The sequence below is a fragment of the Ranitomeya imitator genome, chromosome 8 (genome assembly GCF_032444005.1).
Source record: "Ranitomeya imitator isolate aRanImi1 chromosome 8, aRanImi1.pri, whole genome shotgun sequence".
NCBI classification, from domain to species: domain Eukaryota; kingdom Metazoa; phylum Chordata; class Amphibia; order Anura; family Dendrobatidae; genus Ranitomeya; species Ranitomeya imitator.
The window spans coordinates 72,447,184-72,463,559 of NC_091289.1; the positions used below are offsets into that span (position 1 = coordinate 72,447,184).

Below are 16,376 nucleotides of genomic sequence, written 5' to 3' on the forward strand. Positions count from 1 at the left end.
TTCATGCCGAACCATCGGTGACCCGTGATCATGTGACAGGGTCACCAATGGGCGGGATTAGTGACGCACTTCCTGTAAGGCCTCTTTCACATGTCCGTGTCTCCAGTATGTGTGGTGACAGTTTTCACATGTACCGGAGACACGTACACACGTACGTAAACACTAAGTAGTGTGAAAGATTGACATGCTGCCGCAATGTCACATTATATAGTACCTGTTAAAGGATGGAGGAGGGGAGGGTTGAGAGCTGTCCCAAGGATGCGTCCACCCCAAGACGCATCCTTGGGACAGCTCTCAACCCTCCCCTCCTCCATCCTTCAACAGGTACTATATAATGTGACATTGTGGCAGCATGTCAATCTTTAACACTACTTAGTGTTTACCATATTTTTTGGACTATTAGATGCACTGGACCATAAGACGCACCCCAAATTTTGGCGTGGATACTAGCAGAAATTTGGACAAAAACTCCTGAGGAGTTTGTTATAAATTAAATTGCATTTTTGTTAACTCTTGCTCTGCATTCCCTGTGTTACTGCATCTTTGTACCTGCTTACATTTGTCGTAGTTGGCAGGATGCAGTCTACGAATGCAGAGGCACCAGACTAATACCGGACAATACTCTGTACTCCTCCTTCTAGACCTGTCCTCTGCTTTTGACACAGTTGACCACTGCCTCCTACTACAGATCCTCTCCTCCTTTGACATCAAAGACCTTGCCCTATCCTGGATCTCCTCATACCTTTCCAACCGCACATTCAGAGTCTCCCACTCCCACACTACCTCCTCATCCTACTCTCTCTCTCTGTTGGAGTCCCCCAAGTCTCTGTTCTAACACCCCTACTCTTCTCAATCTACACACTTGGCCTGGGACAACTAATAAAGTCCCATGGATTCCAGTACCACCTTTATGCTGATGACACTCAGATCTACCTTTCTGGACAAGACGTCACCTCTCAGCTGTCCAGAATCCTGGAGTGTCTATCAGCCATATCCTCCTTCTTCTCCTCTCGCTTCCTCTAAATTAATGTGGACAAAACTGAACTCATCATCTTTCCTCCATTTCATAGCTCTTCCATTCCTGACCTATCTATCGCAATTAATGACATCACGCTTTCCCCCGTACCGGAAGTCCGCTGCCTCGGAGTAACCCTTGACTTTGCCCTGCCCTTCCAACCGCACATCCAAGCTTCCTCCACCTCCTGTCGCCTCGAGCTCAAAAATATCTCCAGAATCCGTCCTTTCCTCAACCGTCAATCTACTAAAATGCTTGTGCATGCCCTCATCGTCTCCCGCCTTGACTACTGCAACATCCTTTTTCTGTGGCCTCCCTGCTAACACCCTTGTAACTCTAAAGTCCACCCTTATAACTCTGACCTTGTAGACCACCCCAGTGGATTTACAGTTCCCAAAATCTCTGATGTAGTATTCTCTACCATTCGCCGCAGTGCTACATCAGAGATTTTGGGAACTGTAAATCCACCCGGGTGGTCTACAAGGCCACGTGCACCTGCCCAAAAGATTGCATCGGTAAAACGATTAGGGAATTAAGGGTAAGGGTAGGTGAGCACGTGGGTGATATAAGGAATGAGAGACACCCCGGTTGCCCGTCATATTAATGAAGTACATGGGGGCAATTTGAAGGAAATCACCTTTAATATGGTGGAATTGGTTAGACCTAAAATAAGAGGGGGTGATCTGGATAAAGCCATCCAACGGAAGGAAACATAATGGATGTATAGATTACAATCATTGTCCCCAAAGGGGCTCATTGAATATTTTTCATACACATGCTTCATCTAATAGTTCCCTTTCTCTGATGGTAATGGGGAGGTCCAGTTAATGTGCTCGATGGAGGGGTGTGGGGGTAAATGTTTCTTTGTTAAAACTGCATGTTTAAGCATGTTTTTACATGCGCCATATTGGAGGGAATATTTATCAAAATCCTTATGTCTGTATTGGACATTCTATTCTTTATTCTTTATTGATATTGCCTTTTCCCTTTGATATGCAGGCCAGTAGGGGGTTACATGTTACATAGTTACATAGTTATTAAGGTTGAAGAAAGACTATAAGTCCATCTAGTTCAACCCATAGCCTAACCTAACATGCCCTAACATGTTGATCCAGAGGAAGGCAAAAAAAACCATGTGGCAAAGAATAAGCTCCACATTGGGGAAAAAAATTCCTTCCCGACTCCACATACGGCAATCAGACTAGTTCCCTGGATCAACGCCCTATCAAGGAATCTAGTGTATATACCCTGTAACATTATACTTTTCCAGAAAGGTATCCAGTCCCCTCTTAAATTTAAGCAATGAATCACTCATTACAACATCATACGGCAGAGAGTTCCATAGTCTCACTGCTCTTACAGTAAAGAATCCCCGTCTGTTATTATGCTTAAACCTTTTTTCCTCCAAACGCAGAGTATGCCCCCTTGTCCCTGTTTCAGGTCTATGATTAAAAAGATCATCAGAAAGGTCTTTGTACTGTCCCCTCATATATTTATACATTAAAATAAGATCACCCCTTAGTCTTCGTTTTTCCAAACTAAATAGCCCCAAGTGTAATAACCTATCTTGGTATTGCAGACCCCCCAGTCCTCTAATAACCTTGGTCGCTCTTCTCTGCACCCGCTCTAGTTCAGCTATGTCTTTCGTATACACCGGAGACCAGAACTGTGCACAGTATTCTAAGTGTGGTCGAACTAGTGACTTGTATAGAGGTAAAATTATGTTCTCCTCATGTGCATCTATGCCTCTTTTAATGCATCCCATTATTTTATTTGCCTTTGTAGCAGCTGCCTGACACTGGCCACTGAATATGAGTTTGTCATCCACCCATACACCCAGGTCTTTTTCATTGACGGTTTTGCCCAGAGTTTTAGAATTAAGCACATAATTATACATCTTATTACTTCTACCCAAGTGCATGACCTTACATTTATCCCCATTAAAGCTCATTTGCCATTTATCAGCCCAAGCTTCTAGTTTACATAAATCATCCTGTAATATAAAATTGTCCTCCTCTGTATTGATTACCCTGCAGAGTTTAGTGTCATCTGCAAATATTGAAATTCTACTCTGAATGCCCCCTACAAGGTCATTAATAAATATGTTAAAAACAAGAGGGCCCAATACTGACCCCTGTGGTACCCCACTACTAACCGCTACCCAGTCCGAGTGTGCTCCATTAATAACCACTTTTTGTTTCCTATCCCTGAGCCAGCTCTCAACCCACTTGCACATATTTTCCCCTATCCCTATTATTCTCATTTTATGTATCAACCTTTTGTGTGGCACCGTATCAAAAGCTTTTGAAAAGTCCATATACACTACATCCACTGGGTTCCCTTGGTCCAATCCGGAACTTACCTCTTCATAGAAACTGATCAAATTAGTCTGACATGAACGGTCCTTAGTAAACCCGTGCTGATACTGGGTCATGAGGTTATTCCTCTCCAGATACTCCAGCATAGCATCCCTTAGAATGCCCTCCAGGATTTTACCCACAGTAGAGGTTAAGCTTACTGGCCTATAATTACCGAGTTCAGTTTTTGTCCCCTTTTTGAATATTGCCACCACATTTGCTATACGCCAGTCCTGTGGTACAGACCCTGTTATTATGGAGTCTTTAAAGATTATAAATAATGGTCTATCAATGACTATACTTAATTCCTGCAGTACTCGGGGGTGTATCCCATCCGGGCCTGGAGATTTGTCAATTTTAGTGATTTTTAGACACCGCCGCACTTCCTGCTGGGTTAAGCAGGTGATATTTAATTGGGAATTTTTATCACTAGTCATTTTGTCTGCCATGGGATTTTCTTGTGTAAATACTGATGAAAAAAAAGTCATTTAGCATATTGGCTTTTTCCTCATCCTCATCCACCATTTCACCCAGACTATTTTTAAGGGGGCCAACACTATCATTTTTTAGTTTCTTACTATTTATGTAGTTAAAGAATATTTTGGGATTATTTTTACTCTCTCTGGCAATGAGTCTCTCTGTCTCAATCTTAGCTGCCTTGATTTGCTTTTTACAGAATTTATTTAATTTTTTTGTACTTATTTAATGCCTCCTCACTACCTACTTCCTTTAATTCTCTAAATGCTTTATTTTTGTCACTTATTGCGCCCCTTACAGCTCTATTTAGCCATATTGGTTTCCTCCTATTTCTAGTATGTTTATTCCCATACGGTATATATGTGCACAGGTCCTATCCAGGATGCTAATAAATGTTTCCCATTTACTTTGTGTATTTTCGTGTCTCAGGATATCGTCCCAGTTAATTGCACCAAGATCCTCCCTTCATGCATTGGAAATTTGCCCTCCTGAAGTTTAGTGTCCTTGTCACCCCTCTATTACACATCTTTTTAAAGGATACATGAAAACTTTTTATTTTGTGATCGCTATTTCCCAAGTGACCCCCAACCCTTACATTTGCTATGCGGTCTGGCCTGTTGGTTAATATTAGGTCTTGCAGTGCCCCCCTTCTTGTTGGGTCCTGAACCAGTTGGGAAAGGTAATTGTCTCTCATAGTTGTCAAAATCCGATTACCTTTTTCTGTTCCCCAATCTATTTCAGGGTAGTTGAAGTCCCCCGTAATAATGACTTCTCCTTGAGTCGCAGCTTCATCTATTTGCTTTACGAGGATATTCTCCATTGCTTCCATTATTTTTGGAGATTTATAACAAACCCCTATCAGTAATTTATAATTTTTTCCCCCTCCCCTTATCTCCACCCACAGGGACTCTACATTTTCATTAGATTCACCTATATTATCACGCAGGATGGGTTTTAAGGACGATTTTACATACAGACACACCCCTCCCCCTGGCTTATCTGTACGGTCATTTCTGAACAGGCTATAGCCCTGCAAGTTAACAGCCCAGTCATGGCTCTCATCCAGCCACGTTTCAGATATCCCCACCATGTCATAATTATGCTCCAACAACATTAGTTCTAATTCGTCCATTTTGTTGGCGAGGCTTCTGGCATTAGTATATATGCACTTGATGTTCCTCTCTGTACCTCTATTTCTTAAATTATTAACTGTTCTAACCCCACCCCCCATGCCACCGCCACCCCCAACTTCCTTATTTGTGCCCAGGTCTCTATCTGCACTATCTTCCCCTCCTATAAAATGAATACCCTGGCCTACCGCCTCAATGCATTAACCTAACTATCCCTGTGTGGCCTATTTATATATATATATATATAAAAAAAAAAAAACAGGTTCCTCGCATCATGTTCTCATTCACTTTATGCAGTTAATAGCCCTCTGTGTCTGTACTGCTACATACTTAGGCAGTTAACTGGTTCATGCAGCTTTACATGAACACCCGAGCCTTACACTATGGCCGGTCCGAATAACTAAAGCAATTGTTACCATCCACCTCTCGTGTCTCCCCTTTTCCTCATAGTCTGTAAGCTTGCGAGCAGGGCCCTTATTCCTCCTGGTATCTGTTTTGAACTGTATTTCTGTTATGCTGTAATGTCTATTGTCTGTACAAGTCCCCTCTATAATTTGTAAAGCGCTGCGGAATATGTTGGCGCTATATAAATAAAAATTATTATTATTATTACCCTCCCCCCAATTCCTAGTTTAAACACTCCTCCAACCTTCTAGCCATTTTCTCCCCCAGCACAGCTGCACCCTCCCCATTGAGGTGCAGCCCGTCCCTAGCGTAGAGCCTGTAGCCAACTGAGAAGTCGGCCCAGTTCTGCAGGAACCCAAACCCCTCCTTCCTACACCAATTCTTGAGCCACTTATTAACCTCCCTAATCTCCCGTTGCCTCTCTGGCGTGGCACGTGGTACAGGCAGTATTTCGGAAAATACCACGTTGGAGGTCCTTGCTTTCAGCTTGCGGCCTAATTCCCTGAAATCATCTTTAAGGACCTTCCACCTACCTCTAACTTTGTCATTTGTCCCAATGTGCACCATGACCGCTGAGTCCTCACCAGCCCCTCCCAATAGTCTGTCCACCCGATCAGCGATGTGTCGGACTCAAGCGCCAGGTAGGCAGCACACCGTTCGACGATCCCTGTCTTTGTGACAGATTGCCCTATCTGTTCCCCTAATAATTGAGTCCCCCACTACCAGCACCTGTCTGGCCTGCCCTGCTCTCCTATTTCCCTCCTTACTGGAGCAGACACTCCTACATGCATATATATAAACATGTGTTTATATATATGCATGTATATGAAAGAAATGTGTTTAACAAACAGTTTGAAAAGGATATAATCTGATCCGGTGTCTAGACGGTTAATTAGGTATGCATTGGTGGCAACCGTCCGACATCGGAACCTGAATCTGGCATTATGTATTACTAGATGTCCGGGGACTTTTTTGAACCGGGCGCACCGGAACTAGTGAAGCAGCAGATGGGTTCCAGTATTAAACATCTATGATATCGCAAGCAGACGGAGAGGAGACATGACTTCCGGTCTCGCGCACTAGACTGGAACGCACGCTGCAGCGTGGAACGCATTAGGGACCTGCAATAGATAGAGGTAAGACTTCCATGCATGCGCAGTATCCCGAAGCCCACGCTGAAGCAGGATGATCGCTTGGCATATGGCAAGTAAATAATTTATTACCCAGTTGTTTATGCCATCACTGATTAGCGATGGCGCTGATTGCAGCAAGTGTATGAACGGGGGTATATAACTCCACCCGTTGTGGACCGCCGGTTATGCTACTTATCCATGGCATTTGGTATATATGACAGGCCTCCTGATTAACCGCACCATGGGGAAACGCGTTGAGGCGCAACATATCTTGATAAGTAACACGCATCATTGTTTATACTAAGGATACATCCTATATTCAGGCGCAGCATATCTTGATGGGTGATTCCCATCATTATTCCTGTTAAGTATACATCCTATATTACATAGTAACATAGTAACATAGTTAGTAAGGCCAAAAAAAGACATTTGTCCATCCAGTTCAGCCTATATTCCATCATAATAAATCCCCAGATCTACGTCCTTCTACAGAACCTAATTGTATGATACAATATTGTTCTGCTCCAGGAAGACATCCAGGCCTCTCTTGAACCCCTCGACTGAGTTCGCCATCACCACCTCCTCAGGCAAGCAATTCCAGATTCTCACTGCCCTAACAGTAAAGAATCCTCTTCTATGTTGGTGGAAAAACCTTCTCTCCTCCAGACGCAAAGAATGCCCCCTTGTGCCCGTCACCTTCCTTGGTATAAACAGATCCTCAGCGAGATATTTGTATTGTCCCCTTATATACTTATACATGGTTATTAGATCGCCCCTCAGTCGTCTTTTTTCTAGACTAAATAATCCTAATTTCGCTAATCTATCTGGGTATTGTAGTTCTCCCATCCCCTTTATTAATTTTGTTGCCCTCCTTTGTACTCTCTCTAGTTCCATTATATCCTTCCTGAGCACCGGTGCCCAAAACTGGACACAGTACTCCATGTGCGGTCTAACTAGGGATTTGTACAGAGGCAGTATAATGCTCTCATCATGTGTATCCAGACCTCTTTTAATGCACCCCATGATCCTGTTTGCCTTGGCAGCTGCTGCCTGGCACTGGCTGCTCCAGGTAAGTTTATCATTAACTAGGATCCCCAAGTCCTTCTCCCTGTCAGATTTACCCAGTGGTTTCCCATTCAGTGTGTAATGGTGACATTGATTACACACTGAATGGGAAACCACTGGTTGATGACTGACGCTGTAAGCCGCATTTAAGGGCATAGTTTAGACTGACAATTGGAACATATCTGTGTTCAAGTCAGCTAGATGTTGTATAGGATGTAATGATGTGTGATATAGGTATCAGTTCTTTTTGATATTTATTTATGCTGAATTAGCATGTATATGTGGCAAATCTGGTAGCATACCCACTGCAATTTAACAGTAATTAGCGATTATTGCATCACAGGGGCTGGAACCCTGGGACAACTGCATTAATTGTCCTGCTCCTGTCTTTTTGCTATTTTTGACTATATTGTGTTTTTTTAATTTTTTTTGACCATTTTTTTGCTTTTCTTCATTTCTGTTCTTATATTATTGTTTTCCCACCTGTGTGGTAGGGTGAGAGAGGGGAGTGAGGGTTAGTCCATGTTGAGTGGGGGCGCCAAAAAATCATTATATAGGGTGCCAACCTCCACAGGCAGGTGACAGAGAAGGTTATTGTAGGGTATGCGCTAGACCTTGGTCAATTTTTATTTTTTGGTAGATCTCCTTTTCTGCCAAAAGCACTGGGTTGGTGTTATTTTTTAATATTGGTAAATAAAATTTGTTTTAAGGGAATTCATGTTCACTAAATATTTGTACAGTTCCCAGTATGATTGTTTCTAGTACAAAAAAAAACATGAGTTTTTCCCCTTGCCCAAACGGTGTCTAGCACCTGACTCATTTCCCCGTCCTCAGACTTTCTGGTGTCAGGTGTTATTTTCACTGCTTTTGTCATATACACCATTGCTGCAATCTTACACACGTGTTTATCTGAGAGGGGACTTGTGACTGTAATACCCTCAGGAGAGTACTATATAGTGGCCTGGATAGCACTCAACAAATTTTCTCCCAGCAAATTCATAGGAGTATTGTCATTAACAATACGTTTTGTAAGCACCTCTTGGCTATCTCGTAATTTTAGTCTTGTTTAGTCATAGGGGCTTCAGTCACTTGTCCCTCTTCCCCTACACATTCCACAGTCTCGTTAGTAATCATGTCTGGCATTATCAAGTCTTTGTGTACCACAGTCCCGGCTGCCCCAGTGTCAATCAAAAATTCTGCCTCTTTCCCCCCTGCATTGTTATGGTGGTCATCAAGGCAGGACCAGGTCCGGAGGGGACAAGAACAGGGCACACATTTGTCACTGGGTTGCCAGTTTCCTAGTCTGAAGGTGAAGGAGGTGGAGATTGGTCCATTTTCTCCACAATTAAAGCACTTCACTGTTTCTAAGTCCTTAGGTCCCTTACAATGTCTCCACTGTTTTCCTTGTGCTCCAGCATACATGACAGGTCATCTTATTGTTCTGGTTTCTTCAACTCCTTTAGCCACCTTCAGGAGATCTTTTGGATCTACATTTCTCCATTCAGGTCTGGCTGTCTGCACTGGGTCTCGGTGCCTGGAAGAAATTCCTGCCTCCTGTCCTCACTGCAATACTACTCCCTCCCATCAGCATCAGTTATGGCCCTGGAATCCTGCGCCTGTGCCTTGCGCTCCCTCCACAATACGTACCTTTTCCTCCCTTCTATTGGTACTGCATTCAAGGATCATTCAGGCGTCTGCGAGTCATTGTGACCTCCAGTGTCCACTCCAATAATATGCTCTCCCCACTTCCTCCATGCACAGTCATCGCTAGGAACCATGTGTACATGTTGATGACTATGCAGGGTGGGAAGTGCGGAGAGAACCTTATCGGCGAGCATGCCGGAGGTCACTGGAGTGGTTAGTCGCTGGCGCCTGCACAGAAGATCCCCTGAATGCAGTGCCCATAGAAGGGAGAAAAAGGTATTTATTGTGGAGGCATTGCAGGGTGCAGGCGCAGGATTCTGAGGCCATAACTGAAACTGATGGGAGGGGGTAAGTATTACAATGAGAGGAGGCCGGGATTTCTTACAGCTCGTCCCAGTACCTGGATGAAATCATTAACATAAAGAAAGAATATAAGGTTTCTCAACAACAAGACCATTTATATGAGGCATGCAGGTAGGACTAGTGTAATATTTTATCACCTGTATGTCCATATTAATAGGTCATATACGTCCCGGGGGTGACAGATTCCCTTTAACAATCATGCTCACAGTATATTATAATAGGAGGCGAAGCTCCTTTTCTGTCAATCAAATAATAAAGTGAAGACTCTCTAGAAGTAAATGCAGCTGCAGTAAATGTTCTCTAGGTGGTATGAATCCAACGAATAAAATCACTGCATAATTGTAGACTACTAGAAAATAGAATAGTGTACTAGCCAAGCTACTAGGTGTCATGACTCTGGACAGGATGGTTCCGCCTCCATCCTGGTCAGGTCAGGGTTAATTTTAGTTCGCTTCTCTTTGGTTCTGGGGCGCAATTTAATGTTGGCAGTTCCTGGATATGTGTCGGTGATACTTCTGTATTCTCAGTTTAAGGTTGCTGACCCAGGTTACTCATCCGTAAACGTTGTTCCTCTGTGCTTGTGTGCTTTGCTGTGTATGACCCAGTTTGTCCCCTGACTCTTGCCTCTGAATCCTGCTTTGTACTGCTCTGTCCTTTCTGGTTCTCTAACCCCTTGGCTTGTCTCCGTTTACTTTTTGTCTTATCCCTAGGTACTGCGCTCTCGTCTGGCTTTTGACCCTCGGCTTTCCTTGACCATATTTTACTGTCTGTGCCTTGCACTCCATGCACTCAGTTACCTTCCCTGCACTCACGCGCAGTGACTCCACCTCCCTGTTCACGTGACTGCTCAGTGCCAGGTCCTGTGCTCACTGCTTTTAGTGTCAGGTCCTTGCACACAGCGTGCCTTGTTACTGCACTCCCTGCGCTCATTCCCTTGCCCCTTGATAGCGCCCCTATGCAGCATCAGTGACACCATTGGTGTCATCACACTAGTGAATAATAACTTTGTATTACCATATTATGCTACACTTGACACAGCCATTATGGCAGGTCCCACCTATGAGCTGTATTGCCCTCATGCACTGCTGTACAAGCTCTTTGCTTGTATACATAAGCTCGTACACGTGATCTATTGTAAAGCTACTTTTATGGTCATTTATTTACCATTTTCTTACCATTATATTTTCATTGTAGATGGAGTCCCACATTTTCTAAACCTCTCTCCATTCTATGAAGCGCTCCCGTTCATTTTGTAGTCACTCATGGCCCAGCTGCTCATTAGATTCCACAGTGAAGCCAAACTTTTCTTCCCCAAGAAAGGGGTCCAAATTCCCTTCTCAGCTTGATTCCTGCTTCTGCTGGCAATGATTATGTATCACTAGATGGTGGCCCGATTCTAACGCATCGGGTATTCTAGAATACAATATGTATGTATGTATGTATGTATATAGCAGCCACATAGTATATAGCACAGCCCACGTAACACAGACAGCCACGTAGTACAAAGCAGCTACGTAGTATATAACACAGCCATGTAGTATATAACACCCACGTAATATATAGCACAGCCCACGCAGAATATAACACAGCCCACGCAGTATATTACACAGCCCACATAATATATAGCACAGCCCACGTAGTATATAACACAGCCTATGCAGTATATAACACAGCCACGTAGTATATAACACTGCCCACGTAGTATATAACACAGCCCACATAGTATATAACACTGGCCACATAGTATACAACACATTCCACATAGTAAATAACACAGCCCACGCAGTATATAACACTGGTCACGTAGTATATAGCAGCCACGCACTATATAACACAGCCCAAGTACTATATAGCAGTGTGGGCACCATATCCCTGTTAAAAAAAAAGAATTAAAATAAAAAATAGTTATATACTCACCCTCCGGCGTCTACTGAAGCTGTCCCGATGCGCACGATGCTGCCGCCAGCTTCCATTCCCAGTGATGCATTGTGAAATTACCCAGATAACTTAGCGGTCTTGCGAGACAGCTAAGTCATCTGGGTAATTTTGCAATGCATCACTGGGAACGAAAGCTGGTGGCAGCATTGCACGCATCGGTGGACGACGGAAGGTAAGAATAGCACGATTTTTTTATTATTATTTTTAACATTAGATCTTTTTACTATTGATGCTGCACAGGCAGCATCAATAATAAAAAGTTGGTCACACAGGGTTAATAAGCAGCGTTAACGGAGTGCATTACACCGCGGCATACCGTGGTCCGTTAAGGCTGCCATTAACCCTCTGTGAGCGCTGACTAGAGAGGAGTATGGAGCGGGCACTGACTGGACGGAAGTAGGGAGGGGCGAATTTGCGGCCGGACTGTGCCTGCAGGCCGTGACCAATCAGCGATGCGGGATTTTCGTTACAGACAGACAGACGGAAGTACTCCTTAGACGATTATATAGATAGATTATGAGAGCACTGTCATAAATATCAGAGGCTTGCTGTAGTTGGCTTTTTTCAGCCCCATAGACAGTGAATGGAGGGTCAGCGCACATGGGCACTCGTTTTCTTGATCAATGAGATCTCCAGTTAAGAGACGCTTATAACAAAAACTGTCAATAGGTGATAAGTTGTAATCGACGGAAATCTCCTTAAAATCAAGGCTTAGTTTTGGGAGCTACTCTACTGCTGGCTAAAAAACAACACACGAAAACTCATCTATTTTTTTGCATTTAGCCCCTTTAAATCATATGACTTTCTGGTATCTCCTTATGTGGAGCAGGCTCAGAAACTGAATCCATATCATATTCATCCAATCTCACTGCTTCTGTTTAACAACTTATATACTGCTATCAATCACTGACAGCAGCATTTAAATAGCATGATCAGTGATGCACTGGTGACCATCGCCCCCCCCCCAGTAACGTAATCGCTGGAGTCAGATGGGTTTTCATTACAGTCCGAACACAATATTTAAAAAATAAGCATATTTGGTACCAACCTTATCTGTGAAAGTTTGATCTATAAAATAAATTGAATGTTGCAAATAGAGAAAAAAAGTTGAATTGCTAGAATTGTGCTTTTAGTCTTCACACCTCCCTACAGCTCTGTAATAACAGATATTAAAGTGTCATATATTCCCCATCAATAATTACGTAATCTTGCCACAGCTCCATTGACAGAAAAATGTAAAAAGTTAGAGGTGACAGAAAATGGAGACACAAAAATTTTTTTTTACACATTTCTGTACCGTACATACTGTATATTTTGTATCTCTGTGAGCCGACTGATGCGGGGAATCATATTGCTAGTTCATTTTTCCCACACAATGAAGACTTAAAAATTAAAAACAATTAGGTTACGTTCCCACAATGAGTTTTTCGTGAGTTTTTGATGCAGTGAATTTTTGAAAAAATGCAAGTAACCTATTTTACTTAATGGGTGCAGAAAATCTGAGACATCAAAAACTCACCAAAAAGCTTATCGTGGGAACATAACCTTATAGAACTGTGTTTTTTCTACAATCTCACCACATTTGGAATCTTTTACTTGTTTAACAATGTATTGTAGGGTAAAATGAATGATGTCATTCAAAATTACAACTCAGCCCCCCCAAAAACAAGCTTTCAAGTGACTGTGCAAATGGTTCATCTGAGAGTTCAACTTTAATGTTTTCTAATTTGTAAAAAAGCAACTAAAAGACAAAAAGCTAAACGAGGATCATTTCAACAATCCCACAGAACTTCATATCTACATTAAGTAATACATAAATACAAATAAATATCAGATGACATAACATTCCGTCAGTTCACTCAATTGTATGCAGATATAACTAATGTGACTATACTTTTATGTCCACCCTTGTTTCCAGACACAAGAATACTCAGGAGTCACACATGTAACTGCTTTGTTCTACGTTTTACACCTTGTTAGATGTTGCACAGGACTTTTTCAGCACAATAAATTCTCATTCTGATTATGCATAACATCCATACTTGGCATCAAATTATTGACACATTAAATACAGAATAAAAGACATGACAGTATGATAAAATAAATAGGTCATACCTCCATTCCTTAGGTCATTTTGGATCAGAGACAGGCCTAGTTCGACGGCGATTTTAATATATTCTACATTCCATTCTGTCGATGTGTGATTCAATATAATCATATTCAGAGTGTAGCTTCTGTTTCCACATGTTGACATCGCCACGGTTGGCAGCCATTGAATAAATACGAACAAGCAAATCACTGGCTTCATCATTTTACATCAACCATGTTCTATGAACAATTTGCCAGGATATCACTGATACTCTAAGAAAGACTGGATGGCTGGGACAGCAGTGATTACATGTCACTTCCTTTTACTGCCATAGCACAATTGTCTGGTCACATATTAACAAGTGAAGATAACACAGCGGTTGCTTCTGTATTGCATTTTTATTTGTACAGATAGAGATCATAGTCATTAACTTTCACAGAAAATTGACAATATCAATAGAAATATTGCTTTTAATTAATGTTCCAAGGAGAAGTACAGTCATAAAAAACGCATAACAACCTGCTACATGCAACCAAATACTAAAATGACTTAACAGCAAATATTTAGTTAGATGTTGGGATACATTCATCAAGAATATATAAGGGTCTAGTTAATAAAAACGTTATTCATTTCATATTTTTGGCATGTACAAATAAAACTTAAAAAAAAAATTGTTAAAAAACAAGCCAACAAATAAGTGGTGTAAACTTGGAATTTACCAGATTTATAAAACAGCATAAATCACTTTAATCTGGAGAATTTTAAGAAGGTCTAGTCTAAGATTAAGGCAGTCTTGATAAATATGTCCCACTGTCTGAAATTATGGTGTCAATTTAATTGTGGGTTATTGCTGTAAATCTCTGTTAAAACTGTACTCTGATTATTAGTGGAAGACGTGTATTTTTCTTTTCAGCAGCCAGCATGCCATACAGCCTCGGCATTCCTTGCACATACGGTTACATTGCACTGCTAAGATCGCTGCCGCGGCACTAGACAGGAGGGATGGGTGGTCTGATGCACTGATCACGAGCTGCAGTGGGGTAATATACTGTAGGTATAGGGGTGGCATGCTCTTCTGTTCTGTGCTGCTCTGTCCCTGCCTCTTACTACGGCCTGGATCACACACAGCGAGATACGGCCGAGTCTCGCAGGTTAAAACCAAGCTCTGGCACCGGCACTCCAGAGCGGAGCATACGGTCGCACAGCAATACATGGAGCCGCACGCTCTGCTCCAGAGTGCCGGTGCCAGAGCTTGGTTTTAACCTGCGAGACTCGGCCGTATCTCGCTGTAGAGTGACTCCGCCTACAGCTCATGATCAGGACATCAGACCGCCTTCTTCCTCCTGTCTAGTGCGGCGGCAGGACCAGAAAGAAAAATGTAAAATATATATATATAAATACAGTATAAATTTGAAATCTTTGTAATTGTATCTAGCGCCAGAATTAAGTTAACTTGTCATAGTACTACACAATGAGCTTAACCCCTTCATGACCCAGCCAACTTTGACCTTAATGACCTGGCCATTTTTTGCAATTCTGACCAGTGTCCCTTTATAACTCAGGAACACTTCAACGGATCCTAGCGATTCTGAGATTTTTTTTGTGACATATTGAGCTTCATGTTAGTAGTAAATTTAGGTCGATAATTTTTGCGATTATTTGTGAAAAAATCAGAAATTTGTTGAAAATTTTGAAAATTTCGCAATTTTCAAATTTTGAATTTTTATTCTGTTAAAGCAGAGAGTTATGTGACACAAAATAGTTAATAAATAACATTACCCACATGTCTACTTTACATCAGCACAATTTTGGAAACAACATTTTATTTTTGCTAGGAAGTTATAAGGGTTAAAATTTGAGCAGCGATTTCTCATTTTTACAACAGACTTTACAAAAACCTTTTTTTTTTAAGTTAGTTTGAGGGGTCTATATGGTTGAGAAAAAACAAAAGTGACACCATTCTAAAAACTGCACCTCTCAAGGTGCTCAAAACCACATACAAGAAGTTTATTAACCCTTCAGGTGCTTCACAGCAGCAGAAGCAACATGGAAGGAAAAAATGAACATTTAACTTTTTAGTCACAAAAATGATCTTTTAGCAACAATTTTTTTATTTTCCCAAGGGTAAAAGGAGAAACTGGACCCTGAAGCGGTCCTTCATCAGACAGCCACGGACCCGTCCCAGCTATCCTGCAGCGCTGCAGCAAGTGGGCCTGTCACACTACCTGGAGACCAGGAAGCTGGTCCATCAGGTTTTCCCCTTTCCCAGTCCTCTGCCTCTGCCCCTTTTTTGGGGGGCTCCTCCCGGCAGCAGCATATGGCATCGGACAGGTCCCTCATGCCCGAGTTTTTTCACTTGAGCTCAGTTTTTCACGATGGACTCAAGGCATTGGGTGACCGAATGGATATTGCCATTAGCCACATGAATACACGTATCCAGGAATAGTGAATAGTGAATTCATGAGGCTGTTATATGTGCATCATAAATGCATTATTTCTGACACCTGACTTGATGAGTATAGATCTGTTTTGTATTACAAACAGCCATTGTCTCTTCAGTCTGCGTCCAATGGATACTGCAGAACAGAATCAGAACGCAATGACGTCAACAACCTTACCACTAACAACCTGGCTGCCATCACACTAGCAGTATGTGGTCAGTATTTCACATCAGTATTTGTAAGCCAAAAACAGGAGTGAAATAATTAGAGGAAAATTATAATATTAACATATTTAGCACTTCTACATTTATCACCCACT

The 16,376-nt window shown here is 42.1% G+C and overlaps 1 protein-coding gene across 2 annotated transcripts in view; it reads right to left on the reverse strand.

The window, feature by feature from the left end:
- GUCY2C (guanylate cyclase 2C) overlaps positions 1-13,900 on the reverse strand; it is an 842,638-nt gene extending 828,738 nt beyond the window's left edge. The window contains exon 1 of one of the 2 annotated variants that reach the window (XM_069737068.1): positions 13,643-13,900. In XM_069737068.1, the coding sequence (XP_069593169.1) occupies positions 13,643-13,838 (196 nt within the window). In that variant the 5' untranslated portion in view covers positions 13,839-13,900. The remainder of the gene's footprint in view (positions 1-13,642) is intronic. The other variant, XM_069737069.1, reaches the window with a different exon arrangement.
- Between the last annotated feature and the right edge of the window lie 2,476 nt (positions 13,901-16,376).